At 37.2% G+C, this 15,852-nt stretch overlaps 1 protein-coding gene across 1 annotated transcript; it reads right to left on the reverse strand.

Moving 5' to 3' along the window:
- Positions 1-758: 758 nt before the first annotated feature.
- LOC141939569 (protocadherin-17-like) lies at positions 759-15,852 on the reverse strand. Its single transcript, XM_074859552.1, has 2 exons — positions 15,788-15,852; positions 759-5,324 (listed from the first exon to the last, which is right to left on the reverse strand). The coding sequence occupies exon 2, from the start codon at positions 5,257-5,259 to the stop codon at positions 4,642-4,644; it is 618 nt and encodes a 205-aa protein (XP_074715653.1). The 5' UTR covers positions 5,260-5,324; positions 15,788-15,852; the 3' UTR covers positions 759-4,641.

The raw sequence follows: 15,852 nt of genomic DNA on the forward strand, positions 1-15,852 counted from the left end.
CAGGTGTGGAGGCTTTACACTATTTGGTATGTCATTGCTACAGTCACACAGGAGCAGACAGAAAGGGCCACATATTCTGAGGGACTGATCATGATGCTCAAACAGAACAAAAACCAACCAAACAAAAAGAGGTTAATGAAAGTGTTAAATTATAACAACGAACTCAAACAACCAGACGTAGAACTTAGTCATATTTTCCCAGCATTTTGTCACATTGTTTACAGCAACATGAAAAAAATTATTTACCTCTATTACTCAGGCTCTTAACAAAGACACATTTATAAAACAAAACAAAAACCAACTCTTTACATTCTTCAGATTTTTTTCTCCACTTCTATACTCAAACAGTGTTTTGATCTTTCATGTTGGGCTAATGGTCTTTGAGAACTTATACCCTCATTTATAACACTTTTGGTGAATTCACACCAGTGTACTAAACCAAACTATCCTTTATCCTGCTTCATGTTTCCATGAGCAAATAACAGCCTGTAGGGATTCAGCACATCAGCTGCTTAAAAGATAAACCTACCCAGCTTGATGAAAACTCTTCACCACCTTCCTGTTGAGAGAAAACAGTTACACATTTCTAATAAATGAAGCAGGAACTGTCATTTTTTTGGCAAACTGTTAACTATCTGTAACAGCCACATTGCCCCAAGTTGCTTTTCCAAAGTAATTACCATCAGGCTCCCTGTGGTATGCAGTGTTTAACACATTTCTTCTGTGTTAATGAATGCAAAAGCAGGCAACACCACTATTAGTAATTGCTTTTTATTCGTAGTCCTCATTTTCCAGATAGGTCACATTAAACACAGCCATTAAACAATAGCGGTTGAGATAATCCATACAATGTATGCTGCTTTTGTTTGGTTTTTGTCATTCACCAGTCATTGGTGCAACTTTGAGCCATATGGGGAGACAGGGGCTGATAAATGTGAATGCCAACCTGTATCACGATTGGGCCAGAGAAGTCAAAACCTTAATCAGGTTTCATTCAATTACACTTCAAATCAACAAATCTCGATAGCCAAAACTCCCGTTTGAATTAATGCAATAATAATCACTGCTTGATGTCAAAAGAAAGTAATTAAACAATAATGATTGCGCATATATAATGCTAGGTTTCAGACTCCTTCTTGACCTCAGCAATTTCCTTTCCATTGGACAGCAAGCAAGTTGAAAGTTTGTTTGAATGATGCATCTTGCTCTACTATGAGCAATGTTTGACTTCCAGGGGTAACTTGGACTGGGAAACCTATATTCTCAAGTAGCAAATCACAGTTCAGGAGAATCTCTTTCCTGATAAATATGCCAAGAAAAAAAAAACAGAAAAAGAAAGGTCTGATTTTGAGTCCTGATTTGATTGGCCAATTGTTTAAGGAACTCCCAGTTGCTGGCTTTCATTAATTAAAAAAAAAAGATATAGAAGGCCTTATTTGCTATTCACAGTGTACGCTACAATTTCATTAGTTACTTAACTTGCCTCCCTTAACTCCACCACTTCTTTATAATCATGTGGCAGATACTTTCTTTCAGTCTTATAAAACATGTATGTAAGGAATGAGAGAAATAACTCATAAACTTTATCTTTCATTGCTGCCTCTTTCTCCAGTGGTGACAGTAGAGATACCATGGAGAAAAAATACTTTTTAAGTTATTTTGTGTGTAGTACTTCCTTCACCACAGTCATGTTAATTTTGACTGAACCAGCAAAACTCATGTTCTGTAAGTTCTGCTGGTTTATTGGTTCATTATGTATCTATTCTAAATTGTGAAACAGATTTTCTAACCTGGGATATCCTTATTGGAAGCAGTATGCCAGAGATCTACAACACAAGGCAGTTGTCAGCCAAATTAAATAAAAGCAAGATTTCCTAAACTCTTCTATAAAGCTGTGAGTCATGAATTCTGAATTACTTCAGAGTGGTAAATAAATAATCACTACTAAATACAGATAATGTGTTAAACAGCTAAAGCTAGTAAATCACTAGTGACAGAGAGCCTTAAGGTAAATTCCTCTTACACTGGCACAGCCCTTTCTCAGAATGTTGTGGTTTTATGTCTTCAGAAACATACAATGAATTGTACAATTGGTTACTCAGTGTTAAAATCATTTATAAAATACACAAATCTCCATCACTTGACTGCATTTACATACTGGCTTAGATTCTGCTGAATAATGGATCTCACTGGCAGAGCTAAAGACTTGGTGCACAGACACTGAGGTGATGGGCACCACGGAAATACGTATAAGAGACTGATCAAACAATAAGAAATCCTCTCCACTATGGAATTTCAAGCTATCAAGCTATCAAGCAAAACCAATCTTGGGTCTCCTGGCCAAAAAAAATTAAAATTATATAACACAGACAACACCACATTTTAGATACATAAATTGTCCAAAACATGGAGAGTAGCTTGATAAAACATGTACAAGATCCCTTTTTTACATGTAATTGTAGCCTTTTTAAACAGAAGGAGCTAAAAGCAAACTGTCAGAATGGTTGTCTCCCAAAGACAATTCATTGTAGGACTGACTAGCTAAAATCAGCATTTAACAGCAATCCCAACATCAAAACAGGATGTTGGGTCAATTTTCTTTCTTGAATTGGTGAAAACTATGGCTTTGTGGGATTTGAGATTGCCAAACTCTTTTATATATGTTTGTATATTACAGATTAAATTTAATAAACCCAATACACCATTTTAAACAATACACTGTAGTGGTATTTCCAACAGAGTATCTGAAGTATGTAAGGGGCAAATCCTGAGTTAAACATTTTATTCTTCTGCTTCTTCTTGTTCTGTGCAAATTCATTTTGAATGTGAGTTGCTTTGTAATTTTCATCTGAAGGCAATTTTGAATTTTTCAAATGCAATAAAAACACCCTTAAAAAAATAATAAAAAGTAGAAACTATATCCCAAGTTATTCTGCAAATACTTTTCAGAACCAATGAAAACCAAACTAAATCCACTCCCAAAATAAGCAGTGTGTATCTAGAACTGCAGTAAGCAATTGCACATTCTAGAGAATTGGATAAAATAAAGCCCATGACACTTTGGCACTGACATGTTTTGCAGCTCTATGAACTTAACAGCAAAACTTTGAAAATGGTGGCATCTCTTAAGAAGTCAATCAACTATCCTGCATTAAACAGGCTGGCTGCATGTGTTTGGGAAAAAAAAAAAAAAAACAAAAACAAAACCCAAAAAACGAGGTTTCAGATGTTGGTTCGAGTGTAATTTTTGTTATTAAACATGGGTTTGCAATAGAAGCTTCTACAAGGACTTGCACATAACCATGACTGATGGATGTATTTGTAGGCCGTTCAGTTAGCTCCATCAGCTCACTCAAACACATTTTGAACAGATTATGTACTGCAGTACTTCGTAGACCATACATTAAACAAGAGACTTTGCTCTGAGGCACTGCTTCCCACAATCCATGGGGAAAAGGAAGCAGGAAAAAACAAAACTCATAGAGTTCGACAGCTACTGAGGCAACACTTGCCATTTACAATATAAGCCCAAATATTTTTGCAACACAACTATATATTAATTTAATAAAATACACAATATAGCTCTTATACACTCAACAATTTGGCTCATATGCACTGAATCTGCAATAAATCAATAAAAATATGTCATTTGATGTAAACACACTGAATCTTCTTACATTTGCACATTTAAATGATCATGTGATTTTTGTGTATGTCTAAGACATTTTCACTTTCCTGAGCTATTTTAGTGTCCACAAATGAATAAAAAAGTGTTATTAATGCTAATTTCTTTTGTGTATTACCCTTAAAGGTAACTATTTTTTTTCAAACTTTATTTTGTTTCACTTCTTTTAAAACTTACTGCTAAGTATTTATGGTTTTGCTGGACACTAAAACGCTAAATAGATATTAAAATCTTTTTCTTCTTTTTAATCAAGTGAATTAGCTTATGTGTGTGCAGGACAAGATGGACTATATCATTTTACATTTAACCTTAATATGATATGAAGTGTTTTACTAATGATCAGGATATGTTTTGTTGAATAATGATCTGGAATGGGTTTTTTGTTTTCTTGTTCTTCTTTTTTTTCATATTTGTGGCAGATAACTTTGTACATAAATGTTTACCACAAATGAATGTTAATGTTTGGCGTCGCTTGGACTACTACAACAACTCTTTTTAGGACTTTCAGTAGAAGCCTGTGGTGACTGCTGGAAATCCACCACAGATCAGAATTATTCAACCCTGTTTTTCTTGGGGTTTATAAGTAAACAGTAAAGTCAGCATCAGCTATTGAGGACAGTCTTAAAGTATCAGACGTATTTCCATTCCACCTTTCTCACACCTTCCTATCAGATTGTCAAAATGGCACCATCTTTCCTTCTTTCGTTTTGTTCTTAATGTACTTGACTCTGTCCTAATGAAAGTTTGGTCAAAATGAAACCAGTGTTATCTGTCAAAAAGAAAGAGCAGTGAAAAGAACATACTTGTGGGCACTTCAGATGTTCACTAAAAGCCTTAAAGCAGCATTGGTCTTCCTTCATTCCTTTAAATGGGTTACAACCGGGGGATTTATTTATTTATTTACTTTTAATCAGCAGAAGAGAAATGTTACTGCCAGCCTGTCCTTATTTTCCCCCTCACTTTCTGATGGCCACAGGGTCACTTCCCCGACAGTCCTGCAAGAGCTTGTCTATTTCTCTCACAACTTCCTCGGCATCCACCGACTCCCTGCCTAGATCCCGGGCTGAACGGTCTAACTGCTCCAGAACAGAGTCCATCTCACTCGAGTCTCGGCTCACTCGGGAATGCACATCTGCAAAGGCCCTAGCCATCTGATCTGATGCAATGAAGGGAGTGTCTTTTGACTGTTTACTAGGCGATAGATACTGACTGTCAGTTGACAAGTACTGGCTGCTTGGTTCAGCCAAGGCTCCTGATTTCACTTCACAACCATCCAGTGGTCCTTTTGTTGAGGTGCAAGGCTCAATGCATGTCTTGGTTGGGCTGCTCGATGCTGAGGGAACCTCCTGAAGCAGAGGACTCAGGGCACGTTTGGCTTTTAAGTAAGGTTTAACATTGGCAATGAGAATAGTGTGCTCTCTCTTGTCTTTCCCAAATGTACAAAAAGTCTTTTTCCCAGTGGGATTCACAGTTTCATATGTCTCAGTCTCAACATTAGCTTCAACTGTGGGTACAAAGAGATTTGTGCGATAATCTGCATTCTCAGCCTGACTGGCTGCAGGGAACTGTGGCATCCAACACCTGTCAGAATGACCAAGCACTCTGCATTCATCTGTGCAGTTAACACATTCTTCTTGCTCTGTAAAACAAAGGAGAAAGAGAAAAAACTCTAAGTATAGGCAGATTTCTTTAAACTAATGGATAGGCTATGATCAACACATGATGGGCTTACTTGACATCTCATTTCTTAATTATGGAGAAAAAGAAGAAGCTATAATTAAAATATTTCAGAAGGATTGCATAAACCTGTTAGTTGAGACAATAGATTTATTTAACTCTGTTCTCTACATATTAAAGCATTCACACAACCCAATGGAAGTATAAAGGGGTCATTAGAGAATCATTCTCAGTGGAATTGAGCTCCATCTGTAAACTAATCTGCTGTAGAAATCTGTTAGTCTTTGTTCTGTAAAACTCATCCTAGAAAAGAGTGAACAGTACTTAAGGAATTCAAAAGGCATTATCAGGATTAATTTTTCAAATCAAATAACTGAGCAATGACTGTCTTTCTGGAAATACAAACACTTCATAAAAATCAGCAAGTTGGCTTTTCATTTTTGTCACCTCCATTTCATTTATAATTGTTATGTTGTGTGACAGCCACAAAATAAAAAGGTTTTCTTAAAAACCCTACTTTTCCTGCTGAGAACAGAGAACTAGAATTTTCCATCAGTATGCATTAAATATAAGCTTGTCAAAAAGTGCATATTGCAATTTTATTAGACATGAGTATGGATCACGTAATCAGTTTTCCTCTTTTTTGTTTTGGTGCAAGTAAGTGAAAATGGATTTGCTCAATACATACAATTTGGAAGAATGACAAACCGTGACACACTATTTGAACTGATAATGTTTTCAGGTAGGATTTCTATATTCTTATTTCTTTAAAGGATATGGTTAAATAAGATATTTTTATTCACATTTTTAGAACATAAATTTTGATACTTCCTGTTCTACAATTCAAAGAAAAATTTCCACTTCAAAAACCTTCTCTTATCTGTCGTTTTACACTAACAGAATACGTTTGGGCCACCATTTACCATTTTATAATTGTACAGATGACTCTAACCCAACATCACGAATAAAAAAAATTCCAGAAATACTGCTTAAATTTTTTAGAAAAAAACAGCTCTGATCCAAGTTGCTTTCTTTTTCTTTTTCTTCTTCTCAGTACTCTTTAGTGAATACTGATAGAATAAATCCTTTTATCATGTCTAGGTTTCAATCAGCTATACACTGGTCTTTAGCGATTAAGCATTTTCTTCCACCAAAATGGGCAGACAGGTTCAAATATTAATTTTACTTGAGGAATTTAGTATTTACAAAATGGAATTACAGTTAGACAAAATCTATGAGTATACCTTTAAATGTAAGAATCTGTAACAAGAATAAAACACACAGAGACATGCACTACAGGTCTTTAGAAAAGCAGAACAAACTTGTTGACACAAAGACAGGGAAAATTTAAGTGATCATCACCTTTCTAAAATAGAAAATAAAATCCTAGTAATCTTAGAATATCACCACCAGATTCATGGACAGTTGCACTGCAGAAATCTGAGACAGAAGAAACACCAAAGGTGATCTGTGAGAATCCAATAACGTAAAGAGCTTTAACTGTCCACGTTTCTAAAGAGACATGAATAAATGTGACTTAAATTTAAATAAAATTATCTTATATCACAATGATCAGTTAAATCGGGGTGAGAGAATTTACTCAGAACTGGTACTTGTTAATGATACAGTTCTGTGAAAAAGTGTCATGCTGTATAGATGTTCCCTTCCTTAAAGAGTTTAAAATCTAAGGCTGGTGTAAACCCTAAAAAAATATCACAAGCGAGAATGAGGTACAGGGAGAGGATAACACAGAGTGATTTTTGAGGAAAAGAATGTAACAGAAAAGCTTTAAATATAAAATTCACAGAGGTGAGTCAGCCTCACCTTTGTGCCTGTTAAGATCATAGAACAGATTCTTCCTGGAAGGTATATCAAAACATATGAAAGACAGGGATGTGATTAGAGACAGATGCTATGGCTTCACCAAGGGCAGATTGTGTCTGACTAATCTAGTGGCAGGATACAGGCTCTTTAGGAAGGACAGGCAAGGGAGATGAGGAGGGGGTGTCGTCCTCTATGTCAGTGACCAGCTGGAGTGCATGGTGCTCTGCCTGGGGATGGGTGAGGAACCGACTGGGTCAGGATTCAAGGGAGGGCAGGGATAGGTGACATTATAGTGGGGGGTCTGATACAGGCCACCCAACCAGGAAGACCAAGAGGATGAGGCCCTATATAGACAGATAGGAGCAGCCTTACGTTCACGAGCCCTGGTCCTCACAGGGAACTTCAACCACCTCAATATCTGTTGGAGGGACAACACAGCAGAGCAGGAACAATACAGGAGGTTCCTGGAATGACTTGATGATAACTCCCTTCTCCAAGTGACAGAGAAGCCAACAAGGAGAGCTGCTATGCTGGACCTTGTTCTCACCAACAGTGAGGGGCTGGTGGGGAAGGTGAAGCTCAAGGGTGGCATTGGTTACACCAACCATGAAATGGTGGAGTTCAAGATCCTTAGGGTGGTGAGGAGGGCACACAGCAAGCTCTCTACCCAGTATTCAAGAGAGCAGACTTTGGCCTCTTCAGGGATCTGCTTGGCAGAGTAGTATGGGATAAAGCTCTGGAGGGAAGACGGGCCCGAGAAAGCTGGTTAATATTCAAGGATCACCTCCTCCAAGCTCAGAAGTGATGCATCCCAAAAAAGACGAAGTTGGGTAAGAATGCCAGGAGGCCTGCATGGATGAACAAAGAGATCCTGGACAGACTGCAACACAAAAAGGAAGCCTACTGAGGGTGGAAGTAAGGACAGGTAGGCTGGGAGGAATAACAGAGAAATTGTCCAAGCAACCATGGATCAGGTTAGGAAGGCCAAAGTCCTAAGAGAATTAAATCTGGCCAGGGACAACAAGAAAACCTTCTACTGGTATATTGGTGATAAAAAGAAGACTAGGGAAAATGTGGGCCCTCTCCAGAAGGAACCGTGAGACCTGGTTACCAGGGACATGGAGAAGGCTGAGGTACTCAGTGACTTTGTTGCCTCAGTCTTCACCAGCAAGTGCTCCAGTCACACTGCCCAAGTTGTAGAAGGCAAAGGCAGGGATTGGGAAAATGAAGAACCACCCACTGTAGGAAAAGGTCACGTTCAAGACCATCTAAGGAACCTGAAGGTGCACAAGTCCATGAGACCTGGTGAGATGCATCCATGGGTCCTGAAGGTACTGGCAGATTAAGTGGTTAAGCCACTATCCATCATATTAGAGAAGCTGTGGTAGTCAGGTGAAGTTCCTGCTGTCTGGAAAAGGGGAAACATAACTCCCATTTTTAAAAAAGGGAAAAAGGAGGACATGGGAAACTACAAGCCAGTCAGTCTCCTCTCTGTCCTGGCAGGATCATGGAGCAGATCCTCCTGAAAACTGTGCTGGGCCATATGGAAAATAAGGAGGTGATTGGTAACAGCCAACATGGCTTCACTAAGAGCAAATCACTTCTGACAAATTTGGTGGTCTTCTACAACAGTCTCACAGCATTGTTGGATAAGGGAAGAGCAACTGACATCATCTACCAGTACTTGTGCAAAGCATTTGACATGTCCCACATGACATCTTTGTCTCTAAATTAGAGAGACATGGATTTGATGGATGGACCACTCGGTGGATAAGGAATTGCCTGGGTGATCACAATCAAAGAGTGGCTGAATGGCCAAGTGGGGACCAGTGACTAGTGGTGTTCCTCAGGGATCAGTATTGGGATCAGAGCTCTTTAACATCTTTGTTGGTGACATGGACAGTGGGATTAAGTGCACCATTAGCAAGTTTGCTGATGACACCAAGCTGTGGGTGTGGTTGACACACTGGAGGGAAGGGATGCCATCCAGAAGGACCTGGACAGGCTTGAAAGGTGGGCCCGTGCAAACCTCACAAAGTTCATCAAGGTCCTGCACATGGATCGAGACAATCCCTTGCACAAATACAGGCTGGGCGATGAGTGGATTGAGAGCAGCCCTGCAGAGAAGGACTTGCGGGTATTAGTGGAGAGAAAAATGACTATGAGTCAGCAATCTGCACTCACAGTCCAGAAAGCCAACTGTATCCTGGACTGCATCAAGAGAAACATGGTCAGCAGGTCAAGGGAGGTGATTCTCCCCCTCTACTCTGATCTCATGAGACCCCACCTGCAGTACTGTGTCCAGCTCCGGGGACCCAAACATAAGAAGGACATGGACCTGCTTGAGCGAGTCCAGAGAAGGGTCATGACTATGATCACAGAGCTGGAGCTCCTCCTCTGTGAGAACAGGCTGAGAGTTGGGTTTGTTCAGCCTGGAGAAGAGAAGGCTCCAGGGAGACCTTATAGCAGCCTTCCAATACTTAAAGGGGGCCTACAGAAAAGATGGGGAGGGACTCTATCAGGGAGTGTAGTGATAGGACAAGGGGTAATGGTTTTAAACTGAAAGAGGGTAGATTTAGATTAGATATAACGAAGAAATTCTTTACTATGAGGGTGGCGAGACAGTGGCACAGGTTGCCCAGAGGAGTTGTGGATGCTCCATCCCTGGAAGTGTTCAAGGCCAGGTTGGATGGGGTTTTGAGCAACCTGCTCTAGTGGAAGGTGTCCCTGCCCATGGCAGGAGGGTTGGAACTAGGTGATCTTTAAGGTCCCTTCCAACCCAAACTATTCTACGATTCTAAGATTCTATGATCTATGCCATTCAGAGGGGCCTTGACAGGATTGAGGAGTGAGTCCATGTGAACCTCATGAAGTTCAACAAGTCCAAGTGCAAGGTCCTGCATCTGCATCAGGGAAATCACCAGTATCAATGCAGACTGGGGGATGAATGGATTGAGAGCAGCCCTGTGGAGAAGGACTTGGGGATACCAGTGGATGAAAAATTGGACATGAGCTGGCAATGTGCACTCGCAGGCCAGATAGCCAATTGTATCCTGGGCTGCATGAACTGAAAGAAGGTAAATTTAGATTGCACATGAAGAAGAAACTTTAATATGAGGGTGGTGAGACGGTGGAAGAGCTTTGCCAGAGAAGCTGTGGATGCCCCATCATTGGAAGATTTCAAAATCATGTTGAAGGGGCTTTGAGGAACCTGATCTAATGAAGGATGTCCTGGCCATGGCATGGGGATTGAACTAGATGATCTTTCAAGGTCGCTTCCAACCAAAACCATCCTATGATTCTATGACCTCCAAGGAAAAGTAAGCTGAATGCTGGTTTTAGTGTACAATAAAAATCAGAATTATCATAATGAAAAGCAAGAGTAAAAGATGACCACAACCCTGGGACAGTAACACAGTGGCAGAACTGAGAAGAGTTTAAGGAAGAGATTTAAGTTTGTGGTGGTTGATTTTACTTCGCTTGAATGACATGATATTGGTATGCATAACCATAGAGACAACATATGCGGTGACAATTGCTTAATGAAAAGGAAGCCATACAAATAAAGGACATTGCTACACACCTCATTCCACTCATTAGTTCACCTCCACTAAAGTTCTCTGTATGTAGTTTTCCAGAACTTCTACAGCATCAAACAGCTGCTGCTTAAAACATCTAAGTGAAACTGCTAGTCTCTCTCTCTCTCAAAAAAAGGAAAAAATAAAACTCCACAAAACAAACCAAATCAATATGTTTTAAAACACAGATTGGGCAACAGCACTGGAGAAGAAGGTTCCAAGCTTTAATATGGGATGGGCAATAGTTAATACTAGCCAGGTTTGATTACATTTTGTCACAGAAATACAACAGAAATAAACAAACAAAAAAAAAATGCCCTAAGTCAATGTTAATTCTAGAACTTTAGATTTTGCAAATGTTTGCTATTAATTCATTTTGTTCTTTTTCTCTTCCTCCTAATCCTACAGAATAGATTTGTGGCAAGCTCAGCCTCTAGCTTTAGAAGTGGGCCTATATAGTAAGTAGAAATAACATTTGTCTTGTTTAGGATTTTCTTTAATCATATCTAAAATTATTTTTCTCTTATATGGAACTCATGACAAGGCTGAGTAAAAGGTTTCTGGCACTTTTAAAGGTTTCCCTAAGGAATTAATCAGCTTTCCAACTAACTGTTTTATTTTGTAAACTTAACTATCCTTTGCATGAAGTTATGTAAATAATTTAACAAATGATGAAAATAAAAACATGCTACATGTTAACTACCATAAAATGCTCAGAACTGTACAATCAGTGGACCAGCACTCCTCTCTGTTGCTCTCTTTTCAATCATTCCATCAAAGCAGGACTCCTCTTTGCTCCTTTCTTTTACAAAAAAAAAAACCAAACACTTACTGTAAAACTTTCTAACCATATTTAATGTGTCAAGAACTCATAGTATACTGGGAGACCATCAGTGAACACAACTGAGATTTCAATACATTACAGCCTATTGCGTTAAGCCGCAAAAAGACCATGTATAGAAGGGAAACTCTTCCTGTCTTTCAGGCAGTAGTTCTGTGTCATATTATTTTAAAATACATTAAATAAATGTTCATATATTTATATACAATTCCCTGCTATTTACATTGACAACATATATATATGCATATGAAATATACAACTGGGAAATTTTATTTCGACATTCTCTCTTATTTGAAAACTTGACTGAACTGTATTTGTTTAAAAAATAATAATAAAATTATTCCCTGAACTGAAATCGAAATGAACAAACATCAGATGAAAGATAAAGATCATAAAAGTTCTCAGCCACTGGAAATAAGTTAACTACACTAGGTATTCAGAACTGTGCCATAAACTATGATTTGAGATTTTCTAGACTCATTGGGTTAATTTTGTTATAACCAAGTTACGTTATATGATTTTAAATTCTTAGCTTTTATGCATGTGCGTACACATAGACTGGGTATGAGGATAACTCTTACAGAGTATTTACATTATTCATTACTGCCAATAAAAATACAAGTTTGCTGGCAGTCTCTAAGAGATATATATCATATAGCATATATATGTTATATATATTGCATGCCATATCTTCCTTCCCCTTCTCATTTCCTGCATTTGCTAAAGCAGTTTTTATACTTGCATTCATACTCACAGTATCGACTAACTTTCCATTTCTGCTCCCTGGGCATCCTAGCAGTGACTGAATTAAATATGAAGCCAAAAAAGAAGAAGAAACAAATACTGAATGACCTTGAAATGAAAACCACCTGCATTGCATGAGCTTTGGTGATCTAGTCTTGAAAATCTGTGTCTTTACACTTCACTCTTTTAAGTCACATCATAGGAAACAGATTCTGAGTATTGATTATCATACATTATAAGCTGCTCATCTCACCATTAGCCTGTAATTTTGATGGCTACAGCTAGTAGACAGTGAAGAAAATCGAACAGGCACTTTTACAGCAGAAACTATAAACACAAATTGAACTATCACCACCAAGGGCCAAATTAGTATATATGAGAAAATAGAATCAATTTAAAGGTAAATATATAAATATATGTATGTAAAATAGGTCATACACTGTGCTGTACAGCAAGTTGTGCCGGTAGAGTGATACGCACCATCGGTCTTTATCTCTATACTTGTCTCCCTCCTGTTGAAAATAAACCCTTAACAGTGCAAGTGTGTACAATAAACAGAAGCCGCCTAGAGGTTTTCCTAACTCTCTGGAGTTTTAAGGGTAAACAGTCAGAAGTGCTTTATGCACTTAGGGGAGAACATACACTAAAAAAGAACTGCTAATTTATCAGCCATAGAAAGAAAAGGAAACAAGTTATCCGGAAACAACAGTCACCTAGAAAGGAAATGTATACTGGATAGAAATTTAAGATGGTGTAGGATGAAAGTTATGTTGTCAACATATAAAATGCAATGCAAGGTATGTATTTTGATGCAACATAAGACATAGCTTATGTATTTTATTCTATATTACCAGAAGAGCTGTAGTTAACATCTGCCTTCTGTAGCAAGCTTAAAGCAAAAGATACGTTTATTGTGCTATCTTTAATTTCCCCTGCTTTCCTCATAAATATTGTGAAGAATTAAATATGGGTACCAATTTCACCCTAAACATATTGCACTACACAGTTAATTAATTAATGCTTTAGATAGCTGACTCCTTTCAACGGCTAAAACTGAGATATCTTACTTTAACTCACTAATTATATTAAATTTGCATAATGATAACAAAGAAAAAAATTAATTTTTTTTTTGAACAGTGGCTCAGTCACTGTTATTAACTGAACCCAGTTAATAAATACAATATTTTTTCTAATTTAATTGGACCCTAATTATTTAAATTACACATAGACACACAAAGCAGAAAGCCAAATGAAAAGTAAAAAATCCATGTACATAAAACATCAGCATACAAATATTTTCAAGAAATATTTCATGCACTATGTTTGTAAGATGAAAACGCTATACTCCGTATTGAAGTGCTCCATATAATGTAATAGTAAATGTCCAGGTTTGTGTATAGGGGAAATCAGATTTTAAATATATGTGTATATACATGTATTTACATACATATATACATATATCTAAAAACATATATGTATATATGCATATACATTTATTTAAAAACTGATTTACTCTATACACTAGCCTGGACATATAACTATACCTATATCTGTACACTCATATTCCTCTCCAAAACTTGTAAATGATGTTATCAAATTGTATTTGAAGTTAAACAAGGCAGAGAGAGTTCAGATCATTATAATTTACAAGATTTGATCTGGCAAATAGTCATTCAAGTGCATTCTTTTCTAAGAACTTTTTACTCGTGAAATATAAAAAAATGTAGCTTTGTATTACCATACATTCATTAATGAAAGCTAAATAAGAATATGGCTAGATAAGTATATGAATAACAGTGAATATTTTAAAATGTCAGTAGCTTTTGTTATTTTTTATTAGCTTAGGAAATGCTAGCCTATCTTTCAGATATTTTATTTACTCTTACTCTCTCTCAACAGGTGATGCTTAGTCTTTACTATCACATAAACACCTCCTTCTAACTGACCTTTTTTTTTTCTTCTTTCCTATAAATATGGAAGCTAAAAAATAGTCATTAATTGTCACTGGCTGGCTCAGTTGACTAGAATGGCTATCAGCTAACAGCTCCAAATAAAAAATACGCTGGAGGACGCATTCTAAAACGTATATAGTCTTCTTTTTGAAGCATGAGGTTTCACACTGCTGATACAATCTACCTCCACCCTTGAAATGCTCTATTCTTCATTGCATTACAGGGTGAACAGTAATGCACATGTTTTCTGACCCTTGTTTCACATTAAAAAGAAAAAGATCTGCCTTTGATGCATACATGGAGTTCACACTGACTTCCTTGGAGAGAGTTTCATTTCACCCTTGATTTTGTGAATTTGTGTTCATTATTGAAAATAATTCCATCTAGAATTCACACAATAATGAAACAAGGTGTAAAATCCTCTGTAGCTTATATTTCTCTGGTCTAACCCCAAACACACTACATAAAAAAAACCACTAGTACTTGCCTTAGACTAATAAAATAATGTAAGTTTTATATATTTTAATACCTTGAATAGATATGAAAGACCTATATTTTCTGTACGTATGTGTAAACAGATGGACAATAAATGGCATCTAATGTCTAGTAGAGAATATAATTAACTCTGCCTTTCAGAATGTCAGTAATTCCTGTAATATGACCAGAAAACCTCGCAGAATTAATATGAAATGGTGTCTTTTTTTTATTTCAGACAGGCAATTGCCTTTACTAAAGAACTGAAAAGACTGTAAGTAAGTATTTATTACAGAAGAAAAATAATGGGCTGCTTTGACATGTCCTAAACACTGGGGCTATATGACACTTCTGATGAGAACAATCAGCTAAAGTACTACTTCTGTGGTTGGATTCCTGTTTAATTACAATTGATTTTGACATAAATGAGCAGAGGTAAACAAATACTTCTATACACATGCTTGCTGTTATTAAACAGAGCTGTCTCCAATCTGAGTATTTATATTGGCTTGTCTGTTTAAAGGCTCCTTTCAGTTAGGCAAAGCAATTATGTAGCTCAGATTAGCAAAATGACTGGCAGTAAAATGAGAATGGACTGCCACTTTTTTAAACCTCTTGGATCCCGTGGTCTTTTCCTGGTAATATAGCTACAAGCTTCTGAGGTCTGTAATCCTTACATAGTTGCCTGTGGTTGGTTGTTGTTTTTTTGTTTGGTTATTTTGTTTGTTTGCTTGTTTTCTGGACACAGGATAAAGAGAATATATTTTTTATATTGACATAGCATAAAACACTTCAAAAGCAATAAAAACATTGTGGGCCTATGGATTTAATTCTACTTGACATTTGTTCCAAACCATAAATATTGGAGGAATATTTCAGGATTACATGGAGCACTACAGAACATTTAACATTTTTTTAATGGAAGTACGCTTTAAATTCATGCTTAAAATTTAATGGCAATCACATATTTTTATTTAAAGACAGAGTAAGAGCAAGAAAACATTTCTGTTACCTGAAAATTTTCCATCCTCACAGCGGGCTGGTCCACAGATCCCAACAATGGGTCTTTGGCCTCTG

Source organism: Strix uralensis, chromosome 2, assembly GCF_047716275.1.
Source record: "Strix uralensis isolate ZFMK-TIS-50842 chromosome 2, bStrUra1, whole genome shotgun sequence".
NCBI lineage: Eukaryota > Metazoa > Chordata > Aves > Strigiformes > Strigidae > Strix > Strix uralensis.